Source organism: Stegastes partitus, unplaced genomic scaffold (assembly GCF_000690725.1).
Source record: "Stegastes partitus isolate 25-593 unplaced genomic scaffold, Stegastes_partitus-1.0.2 Scaffold1429, whole genome shotgun sequence".
In the NCBI taxonomy this organism is placed as follows: domain Eukaryota; kingdom Metazoa; phylum Chordata; class Actinopteri; family Pomacentridae; genus Stegastes; species Stegastes partitus.
Window position 1 is genome coordinate 145,470 of NW_007579160.1, and position 12,485 is coordinate 157,954.

The window sequence follows — 12,485 nt, forward strand, 5'->3', positions numbered from 1 at the left end:
AAGTTTTGTTACAGATCCAGATCGTGCTGTAAGGCGGTGAACTGTTGTAAAGATTTGCCCCGAATATGTTTATAACACTTGCTGTCTAAAGGGGTGCTCGTCTTCTCACATGCAACTGCTCTGAAAGACGACTGAGACTTGTATAAAGAAGCATCAACTAGACAGAGTGTTTCCTTGCCTGTATAGCAGAATGCTAGTGAGGTGCAGTCAGACCGTTCTCCAGCACTGACTCAGCGCTGTGGAGAAAGGTCTGGCTATGTGAAGTTACCAGCAGTGTGACATGGGACTTAGAAGAATGTAAACAAGGATATTTAATGTTTATAAAGATAAACAACAGCATTTTTTTTTTTAACTCAGTCTAACAGCTAACCAGAAGCTAAAATTGATAAGTGGGAATGGGAGTAATATGGTTCTTTTTTTTTAAGAGGCTGGATTAAAAAGGATGAAGAGTGACAGTAATCAGGGTCGGAGTGTCTGCTGCTCAGAGACATAGAGAGTTTAGAGCTGAATAAAAATCTCATTTAACACCGAGATTTATTTAAAACAGTGTTGTTGTTTTTTTTTTAAAAGATGATTTGTACAACAAGCATGCTTATTCTTGGTAAAACATTATCTTTATATGAAAAAAATGAATGTAAAAGTGGACATACTAAAAATATATAATACTGTTTTGACTTAGTATCTCATAACTCTGAATTATAAGTACTGTTGTTTTCATTATGTATATTTTTTCATGTAATTTAGTTCATATTCTCGTGGACTTTGGGTTTGCACATCTATTTAAAAGGCATATCTGAAGGACTCTTGTTAAATTGTCGATGGCATTTCATCTTAAATTACAGATATTAGTGTACAAAAATCCAGTATTAGTTGGGATTATAGTCATTTCTGTGATAGTTAACTGTGTTATGCGAGTAGAAGCGGTTACCTGCCAGTTGTGTCTGACATGGACTACAACAGCCTGCTGACCTGAGCTATTCTGGTAGCATGTTTCCGTACACAACTCTTTGAATGCCTGGCTATTAACTACAGAATATAGGTCACACACACACACACTCACGTTAACAGCAGGAAGAACGCCAGGCAACACACGTAAATGTTCATCAGTGCCCTCTGAGAAGCCATTCCTTTCTCCTCCAGCGATCACATTGTGTCCTACTTCACAGCTTTGTCCGCCTTTGTCTCTGTGCAGGAGTCCATCTAGAAATTAGCCCCTGTGGCGAGATAATTCTCTGTATTCAAGTGCTGGAAATTGGAGTTACATTAGTCACCTCTCTGGGTGAGAATAAACTCGGGGCAAGCGGATGAAATAACTGGCTGATTGATTAAGCTCATAACCACCAAATTAAGACAATAAATAACACACAGCACCAGTGCTCATTTCTGGTCCCTGTCATGTATTAAAGCTGCACTTATCAGACACTAACACTGGTTATCACTGCAGTTTAATATCCTTACATGTTGGCTCATCAGATGTGACAGACAGATTATTCCTTGTACCTTCTGCTGATTGAAAACTGAATCTGGATGTCTGATTTGATTAATTCAGGCTGTGGGCAGAGGTGCCGCGCAGCACAAATTCAACAGCCACCGAACAAACATCTGCCTCTGCAACTGTGATACAAAACCTTCTACAGTGGGACGCTGATGTTTAAATTTTTGACCTCATACTACTGGTACAAGTGGGGGCTTAATCCATTGTTCTTAAATACAATAACTGAGATCAGAGCAGGACTGATTCTGTTGCATGCACAGAAGATTACGGTCTGGATTAACACACTCCAGGGCCACAGAGCCTGGACTCCATCTTTGCTTTTTCAATGAATTTGTGCCAAATTTATGAACCTTTAATCAATAATATGGACAGAAAAAATATAAACTCAAACAGCAGAGGTCTTTTTGATAGATTTTTTCTTTTTCTTTTACTGATTGGTAAAACAGGCCTTGCTGGGCAGCCTGCTCCTGCAGTAGTGCACCAAGCAAAGCTGGGCCATAATGGGGCTTCACCTGATGTGGCTCCACTATATAAGGTGACGGCAGTCAGACAGTCTTTCTCTTTCTTGCTTCTACCATGTTTGCTTTTGTTGGTACTCTTAGTTAATTTCTCTTCAAGTTCAGTAGAATAAACTCATTTTTTAGTCACAAGTGGCCTCAACTCCTCTGTACAGCCTTGTGTCAGGTTGTAACGCAGCAGAAGCTGAAATGAGTAATTACTTGCTTTTCCTTAATGATAGACTGTTATGAGATTATACAAATTATTGCAATAGATATTTTCTTGATGCACTAATCAGCAAACTTGTCTTACAACAATGTTGGTTCGAAACGTTTTCGTGATAGGTCACAAAGAAATGGAGTCTGGAGGAAGACATGTTTCTCTCCAAACATTATGTAGAATGCAGTTAAGTTGCACAGGAAGGTCATCTTTAGGAGACGTGGATCGCAAGAGAGGATGGGGTCAGTCTCTGAGTTGTACAACAAAACTGCTAGAGGGAGGGCAGAATCAGCACTGTGGTTCTTTTACAGCTGCCTAAAGCACATTTCCCAGCCACTGCACCGTAAACGAAAAATACTAAGTAGAGAATTAGCAAAAGATAGCAATATATGGATATATATGTGCACAGGTTACTTTATGTTTAATTAGCAAAAGCAACTCCATGTTTCACTTGGCATTGCTGCACCACTTCACCAATATGCTAAAGCCTCTGCTGTGCCCATTATCACTTGATCCACAGCATCCAGAATTTGAAGTCCACAGACAGTATGAACTAACAGTACGTTCTTCCTGCTATTTGATGCATTGTTGATGTGGACTAACCAGACATGCTTGTCACAGCATTTGTAGTCATTTTTGCTTTCTGAAATGGACACATTTTGTACAACACTGGTCTTCTGGACAGATTTTTTTATGATAAAGAGAGAAAAATATCTACATTAGCGTGGCCTCGGTGTGCAGAGCGTCTTTAGCAAACACACACTTTGATTCCTGTTGAGGCGTCTCTGTCCTCGGTAGAAGCTGTCCTGTCAGCAGCACAGCAGGAGAACAAACTGTCTTCACCACATTGACTAACATCAGAAATTCAATGGGTGAATATATTTCCGAGCTGGTGCATGAGAGGCAGGCAGGAAGAAAAACGCTTTGTTTTTACTTATTGATTTATCGACTGTGTTTCCCCCAAAGCCACCATACAGGAGCTTTATATGCTTGCGGTGAAACCAGAGAGCTCGCAGACGTAACTGAGGGTCTACAAATAGGTATTAAGATTACCTCAACCTGGAGCAAGGTAGTAAACCCCAAATGCTCCAACACCATGCATGGAAGCTCGCAGTAAATGGGTAAGAGAGAGGAAAACTGTAAAAGAATAATAAATGTGTCAGTAGGAGAATTGTGCAGTTTAAGCAGATGCATGTGGCGTCTCTCTGATCTGATGTGGATGGTTACGTTTCATAAAGTACTCTGTGGGATGAAAGAGCAAAAATGAATTTTTAAAATTCTCTTTCAAGGCTAAAATGCAGGAAACTTTAACGCTTTTTCTCATTTAATTTAAGTTGATGAAGTGTGTTTCAAAATCTGCTGTTCTGATCATCGATTAATCAGTTTGAGGCTAAATTCTCTGATTCCAGCTTCTAAATGTGAATATTTTCTGGCTTCTTTCCTCCGCTGTGACTGTAAGCTGAATATCTCTGGGTTGTGAACAAAACAAGACATTTGAGGACGTCATGTTGGGCTTTGGGAGACACTGACTGACAGTATGAAACAGCTGAGACACAGAACTAAAATACCTCTAAAAACAGCCAGCAGCTACCAGCCGGTTGTGAAGCAGATTTTTTCCTCGGTTCCAGCCTTTCCAAAGGGAATATTTGTTTTTCTATGTTCCATGTAAGTCTAAGCTCAAAATCTTTTAGTTTTAGACGGATGATCCAACAAAAAAATATTTAATCTAATTTAGCTCTGGAAAAGTGTAAAGGACATCTTGTAATAAATAATCAGCTTAACCTATGCTGAATGAATTGTTAGTTTAGGAACAGAATTTCATTGAGCTGCAGTTGAATCATTACCAGCTATTAAATTCATTAACAAGCATTTTAATCATTCATTAATTATTTGGTTTGAGTATTCTTTTTTTTTTTTTTTTTTTTAATTAAAAAAATGAAACAAATCCTGAATCCAGATCTTTAATGTTGACTTTTTTCTGGTTTCTTTTCTTCTTTGTGACAGTAAAAGAACGTCTCTGTATCATAGACAATACCAGACATTTGAGGATTTCATCTTGTCTTTGGGAAATGCTGAATGAATTTTTTTTTCTATTTTCTAACATTTTACAGATGAATTAATTGATTTAGCAAGACAGTGATGAACCAAGTTGCAAATTACTTCTGTATAAGGTCCTGCACCTCTATGGCAACAGTACGACCACAGGTAGAAGTAGAAATCTCAGTAAAACACTATGAAACACAAAACAAGACAAAATCAAAAGTTACATTTTTTAGATTAGTATTATTATTAATTTTATTTTATTTTATTTTATTTTTTTACAAAAACCTGGATTCAACTTCTACAAATGTTCCAAAGCGCCTAGAGGTGTTACCAATACTGGGAAGAAAATGTGGGCTCCACCTAGTTTTGAAACTATACTCCTTTCAACCTCTACAAACCAGGTGCTACAAAGATATTTCACCAGGCTGAATGCATCTTCCAACAACATGCTGGCACACTTGCTTCCCTGTACACAGTGTTCAATGAAGTCTTGGCTTTACAGCTGTGCAAAGGAGTTTAGAATTTTAGGTTTTTAGACGATCTAGTGCAGTTTATTTTTGATGGGGTTTTTTTGATTAGGCATGTAGAATAAAGGTTCTGCCAAGAAATATCACAAATTTTTAGCTTATTTTGTGTATTTTTTTCCCTGAACCACACATCATACATGATGCAGTCATAGCCTGTCGAACTGTTGAAAATCATTGATTCCTCTTGTTCAGATTCTTGCTGATAAATTGGGTCTTTTTGGGTAATATTTCGAAGAAAATGAGTCTTTAAAAGTTTTTTGGTTCAAGGATTTAATCGACAATGACAATAACAGTTAACAGTAGCCCTCTTCTAGAGTCTGCAGCACCTATCAGTCACTTCCATGTTACCCAGTTGTCAGTCTTGCCTTGAGAATGCGGTGAAATATTAAAACAATGACGTAACAAACGGCAGATTTGTGTGTTACATCATCTGCACCGAGTAAGCAAGATAAACTGTGAAAGCCACAGGGCTTATGGTGTTTAGACACACACACACACATTCAAACACACTCTCACACACACCATAAGTCACCGTGATCAACATTTAAACGCACTAAAGCGGCCTATAGCAAGCAAGAGGCTCAACACGACACAAGCTGTCTCGGGTGAAAAGGAGTGGGCTGGGCGATGAGTCAAGGAGCTTGGGTTGACGGGAGTAAAGGTCAGGGGGTTGGAGGAGGTTGATGATGGGGGGCACCCACCTCTGCAGCAGGCTGAACCCATGGCGGCCAATCAAACATCCAAGAGTAAACATGTCCCATCCCAAATTCCGCTTCAGAGCAGTATCCAAACACCAACTTGTGCACCTTTAGCTAATCCTGGCTAGCACTCATAGCCGAGCGCTCGCTGTTGGGACGGTGTGAATGGATGGAGGAGGGAGGTGATGGTGTTGGGGGGAGCAGCAGCTGTCGACAGCGCCTGGGCTTTTTTGGGGGTAATCCTGCATCGTCACGGTGTTCCATTTAGCCCTCCACCACGTCGCCATCGTGTGAGGCTGCCACTGGTGGGTGGCGTCCATGAGAGGGGGTCAACAATTGCAGGATTACATCTTTAGATTAGATTAGATTCCTCCCTCTCTTCTCTCTCTTCATTCATTTCGCCCTCAACCTCATCTTTTCTCTGTCATCCGCTGTGTATTTATTTATTTATCTGTTTGTTCATCTTTTCTCATTTTCTCTAAGGCCCTGTAATCCCCGAGTCATCTCTGCGCTCGACAAACCAAAGGCCCAAACCACAATCCCAGTAGTGTTCATTTCAGTGGAGGCAGTTTTTACTTTCAGCCTACATTCACCCCGCCACAGTGAACCAAAAAGCAGTTGATTTTAAATGTATGTAGAAGCTGTAAAGGATTTGTGGTTGTTTGCTTGGCTTGAAAATGTCACTTTATCAGGTGTTAAATCAGAGCAGAGTCTGTTGACATCACCAATCTGCCGCTCCACAACTTAATAAGCGGCAACTAAGCAACGAAGGTAATAAATAGCAAGAAGAGGGAAAAAAAAAAACATGGAATTTGTTCAAAAACTGCTTTTTTCATGTTTGTGAAAAACCTTTCTTGTCTTCTCACCTCCCTCTCACGTACACAGAGTGAAATAATGCTATACATCGTACACTACACACATTTTCATGAAGTCTTAACCCTTAACAAGCAGCGGCCACATTCCAGTTAATTTATGGAGACTGTTTTAATCCTCACTTAGTCTTAGCTTTCTATTCCCAAAATCAATGTGACAGGAGTTGCTTCTTGCCTAAAGAAGGTGCATATAAAAACAAGAAAGTAACGCCCCTGTGGCCCCTTGAAAACCAGCATTGGTTAGTTCTCACTTTTCAGATGTTTAGCAGTTTTTTTGTTTTTTGTTTTTTACTTTAGAAGGACTTTGATTGTGAACTATGAACATACAAACCATTTTATTTGTACTAAAACACACTCAATATGCTCTCATCCATCTCCAGTGTTGGTTTCATGAGGAGAAAAGCTCCACATCAGCACCCTTCCAGGATTAATCCATATTTTTGGCAGCAGTACCGATGAACATCCTCATGTTTTCGCAACTTCGAACTCGCTCCACCTAATGGACACTGCAGATTATTTAATGTCTAAGGAACCTTTACTCAGAGTCGGTTCCACACTAAATGACACCATGTCAAAGAAGAAGTTGGCTGCACTCTGTTTACACAGAACAAACATACACCAGAGTACGAGTTGCTTGTTGCTTTGCTATGCAGATGGTGGCATTGCTCTACGTATGAAACACGTTTCTGAAAGGCTGTGAATTTGCTCTTTTACAGGTGATGGCAGCTGGCTACAGATTGGACTGTGACGCCTCGTCAGTGTCTATTTCTGAGATGTCTAGAGCGCAGATGATGGACATGATACAGGATTTCTGGAGAAATTACAACTCGCCTTAGGCTCCCTTGATGGAAAGCATACACAAACTAAAGCACTTCCAAATTCCTGAAACAACTACTTCAGTTACAAATCTCAGCGATGAACTGGAAAGGTGTGGATGATGGACAATCAACGTACACAGCCTCTCCTCAAAACAAGCATTTACTTTGAGCACCGTTATCTTCCCTGCACATGTGCAGTCAGCACCTTGTAACAATTACATGGTTGCATGTGGACATTCACACATGACAGATGAGAGCATTTATGTCACGAGGACCCTCTTGAACACAGAATCGAACTGACCTTTAACCTCTGCGACTGATTCACTGAAATAACTGAAGCCTAAAGAGGCAAAAGACGGTCAAAGATCAGAGAACAAGTACAAAAATATGAATAAATTTATACAAGAGAACTTCAGCTTTCTTCTTTCTTACGCTGTCAATCATTGCATAATACCTTGGATACCTTAGCTGGCTGGCCTTTAGAAGGCCTCAGACCCTATGTTGAGAACCATTGGACCACTACCTAACAGCCACTGCTGCATCTTATCATGTAATACATCACAGTGGACATTCTTCTAGCTGTAACCAGTACTTTCACTTCTTATGGTTGAAATCTTTAAGCAGGATTTTAAATGCAAGTCTTGCAAAGCAGTATTTTCACATCGTGGTACGTTGGTATCCACCACTGCCACAGCTCACACTAACATAGTAAAAATCCACTAATATGAGATCCGTTTGGTTCCTGACAAGTTATCAGATTTACAAACTCTTACGTAAGTCTGACACACACAACAATCTAAAAAACCTGCACTAAACTGAACACTGTGTTGTATAAAAACCAATCACAATCAATACAAGATCTACCAACTTAATCAAACCCCTGCTGGCAGAACCACACAGATCGTTCGACACCTCTGGGCAGCCAGCTGAGTCAAAAGCTCCACCGGGCCAAAGCATTGATCATTTCTCCCGGCCTAATCGGCCCGAGATTGTCCTGGTGTAAACATAAACTTTCATCCTCTTGGCAGCGCTTTCGTAATCCCGCACAGGGGATTATACCGGGAGGTCATTTAGGAGGATCAAACCACGGGGGGATTTGAAATGTATCCCAAGGGAGATTCAGGAATATGCGCTTGGTATAGGGAAGGATAGGTGAAAAATGGATGGAGGGGAGGAAAAGAAAAGCTGCTGCTTTGGTACTCACCTATATCTGACTCTTTATGGTTCTTGATGAGCTCAGCAAGCTCAAAGTTCCCAGCAATAATAGCAACCTGGAGTGAGACACAGACAGAGAAAGGTAAGAAACAATGTGAAGAGAAAGAAAAGTACACATATCCTCACAAAACAGATCATTAAAACGAACACTCGACCAACGACATGAGCTTTTGGACACAACCCCTCATGAGGGAAAACATTTGAGGCAAGCAAGCATGACACTGACGAGCAGAAGTAGGTAAGAGAAAGCCATTTTAATCACAACACTAGGATCGCTCAGCTCCTCTCGTCAGTTTTCTAATTTGCAGAACCAGTCGGCGACTTCTACAAGTTCAAATCTTTGTGGCTTTAATCATGTTCAGCCAGGAATCTAATAATCTATCGCACACACGTGTTCAAGCCAAGATTCACACATGACAGTGACAGCGCACACATGCTAAGTCACATGTGCATGTTTCTGACACACAAGATTGACAGACTGGTGACTGAGTTCATGGTGAGCTCACATTATTCATTCACTGGCAACAAAAAGAGAACAAACTTCAGTGAAAGAGCATTTTTAATACACTGGAAATTTAAGTTGTACTAACAATACAGTATTTTTTAACCAGATAATGAGTCAGATAATTGTAAGAATAAAAGGAATATAAATCTGTCCCACAAAATTAAGGCTTTTATTTTGGGCTATGAACAATATAGTGATGAAGACTGAAGACTGGAAACAGGCAAACTTTTACATGATTAGACCGCTGAAACCCTTCAAATAGCACAATCTGAGACAAAAACCCATTCTTCATTTGAACTGCACACAAATCAAAACTCATAACCTGAATTAAGCCTTCAGTGTTTTGACTTTGATTCATTTTACATCGTAAATGATTTGCACGTATTCAGAGTAATTGACGGTTTGTTTCTCCATTGCTTTGCACACATACATATCATTCCTATGAGAGCATCCATGACCTCTGATGTGTTCCCAAAACGCCTTTGTCCATTTTTTTTTTTTTTACGGCCCAGAAGTTGCCTCGTGTATATTGAAATATTGTAATACCAAGGTTTGGGTAAGTCATAATCTAATCCACTTTTAAAAACATGGATTTCTCCCACTGACCTCCTGGCTCTCTCTTTGGGATCAATTTCTACAATTATTAAACTGAATATGTGGCCTGCTGTAATTTTAAAAAATGTATTCTAATGCTGAGCAGTTGAAAACTCTTGAAAAAAAAAAAAACAGTATGAAACACATGATTTGGACAGATTGTTTTTAGTGTTGTAAAAACACAGCAGTGAGGGTCAATGGAGTCACTTAGTCACTATTTATTGGATTTTCTGTTTTTTTAGTTGAAACGGTGATGATTCAACTTGATGTTTATTGTTCAGGTCACAGTGGGTGGTGGTGGACTGCACTCCATTATAGTGATAAGTGTTCTTAATAAGTCATCCACCCCATTCACATACATAAAGGGAGCAAACTATCATGTACGGATTATAATTTTAACGAGTCAAACTTCATCGTATCAAACAATAAAAACTAAATTCAGTTTTAGATACATATTTTTATACTATTGAATTAATAATTCTTAAAAACAGATGGACTTTCTTAAAAATAAAATGGTATTTGTGAGACCTGCTGCTCCAGCTGCGCAAAATTTTTCAAAATACCACAAAAAACCAAAAGGGGTTGCAGCGGATTAACCCTCTGAGCACCAACGTACATTTCCTAAAAGAAAAAAAGACAAGAAAATGTACTAAATTATACATTTTCTTAGCCAGGTACTGTAAAAACAGAAAGAATAACCTGATTTCTACTTTCTGATAATCTGTAACACATCACGTGTGATGTTCGGTTCCAAAAAAATAGCCAAATCCAAGCTTTAGGTTGGAATTTTCGTTAAAATGACAACATTCATGCACGTCTCATTAAAAAAAATCCCCCAAATGAAATGTTTTTTAATAGATTTTACTAAAACCAAAACATTTTGTGCTCCTCTTTACAACTGAGAAGCCATCATTAACTCAGCTGTGTCCAACAGTTACACAGCAAAAATTCCAAAAAGTTTGAGTACTATGAAAAATGCCTTTTTTTTGTTTTTTCTTTTTTAAATAGAGGCTATAAGACTATAAAAAGTAAAAAATCTATGGTATCTGGAGCCCCTGTTTATTTCCCAGCATTGGTGCCCCCTGTGAATATTTGAAAAAAAAATGTGAACATTGAAAAATTTTTGTAAAACAAACAATGAAAGAACTTCAGCTTCTTTTTTGTCTTTTTCATAGTTAATATCTTCATAAGTGAGCCATGCGGCACAGAGGACATTTTTGAGTTCTCTCTACTTCTAGCCTAAACTCTTCTTGCAAAATTAAAGTGACTTCAGCTCAGACACTCTGTTCCAGCGGTGACATTAAACACAGCAGTGTGATACTTCTGTGTCCACAAGGGGGCAGTAAAGGGATTTCGTCCCTATCTGGCTGCAGAGGTGGTTACTGTCAGTGACCCAGATCGCGCTGCCTGTCGTCATGTTGCTGCTTACAGTCATTTCTGCAGGCGCTCAGATCGCTGGGTGTTACAGGTTTACAGTACGGCCTCGAGTCGAGATCAGAGCAGCAAAAATAGACTGATGTGCTGCACACATGCGCTCACACGTGCGCGTGCACACACAGCCCTCAAGGGAAACCCGGCAGCATTATGTAAGCATGCCTCCACTGATTCCTGGAGAACAAATATTCAGGAAGGAGAGAAGAGAGAGATGGAGAGCAGGTGTATTATTAAAGCAGAGTTGGCTTGAGTAGTAATATCTGCTCCCTCCTCCCTCCACAGCCGACCTTTGCTTCATATAAATAAAAACACAGCGTTTCTGAGAAAAAGCACTCCTCTGAAGGAGATGATTTCCACCAGCATGAATCCTCTTGAATCTTTTAACACGCTGCCTTTCTTGTAGTTCAGTAAAAAGAAGAGAAAAAAAAATGCTTACTTCGATGTAAGATGTGAGTCAATAAATGTAAATTTGAGCTTATTCTTAGCAGCAAATGTGATGTTTCCTGTGAAGGCGATGGAGGAGGGGGATGCTGGATGCTGGCTGGATCTCCCACTCATTCTGAGGATCTCCCATGTGTGACAAATCTATGACAGGCTATTCTCCAAGAAGAGCCCTGATCCCCGAGCAGGCTTATTGGACGGAATCGAGTAACACGTCAGAAAGAAGTGACAGATGAAGTTGTCATTTCCACTGTGACCTACAAACGGCCTAATATAGAGCTAAGTGAATGTGTAAGATGTTTGAAGCGGTGGGCGGAGTGGTAACGCTTTTAAACACTATCAGCAGTGCATTGGACTGAAATCTCTGCATTATCTGTGTACTGTACAACACTGATATCATAACAGGATGTACTGCGGGACATCCAACACGCCTAAAACTTTCCGTTCACTGCTTTGTCCCAACAACAAATCAGACGAACACAAACGCACACAAGCCTTTACTCTCCCATTAGCTTCTAATTTGGTGATTTTAAGGTGAAAAGATGTGAACAGTAACGCTGGGCTACATTCTGGGTTGTTTTTAGACATCTGGGTTAGATGTACCTGTTGAAGACTCTTTCAGTTTCTATATTTAAATGAGTAGTTAAGACCTAATTCATGCTGCCATACACTCATTTTAATGCTGCAAAAATAAAAAGAATTCTGGTTTATTTCCTTCTTGATGCGCTCACTCAATCCAGTCTCCACAAAACTGTGATCCTATTCAACTAAACATTTCTAATTAATGCGTCGTTCCCATTTATTTTATTGCTTCACTGTTGCTCCTATTTTGCCAAATAATCATGTAGGTATTGGATCTTGTCACCCTGGGAACCTAAAAAGTGGAGTTGACACTAGCAAAAGGGCTGTATTTTAACCCAAACCATTATATTTCCCCTAATTTTAACTCAGTAATTCTGGTGCCTAACCTTAACAGGCTTCCAACATGTACAGGTTTGTTTTGTTTTTTTTGCCTCTGTGCTCTCCTCCTACCTTTTAACGTGGACATGGCGCTCTTTTAAAGTGGCCACCTGCCCCACTGTGTCGCAGGTCACAAATTACATTTATTTAAAAAAAAAAATCGACA

The 12,485-nt window shown here is 39.7% G+C and overlaps 1 protein-coding gene across 1 annotated transcript in view; it reads right to left on the reverse strand.

The window, feature by feature from the left end:
- The window catches only part of shank2b (SH3 and multiple ankyrin repeat domains 2b), a 174,064-nt gene that overhangs the window by 139,265 nt on the left and 22,314 nt on the right, over positions 1-12,485 (reverse strand). Inside the window, exon 3 of the mRNA XM_008299526.1 lies at positions 8,375-8,441. Coding sequence (XP_008297748.1) covers positions 8,375-8,441 — 67 coding nt within the window. The remainder of the gene's footprint in view (positions 1-8,374; positions 8,442-12,485) is intronic.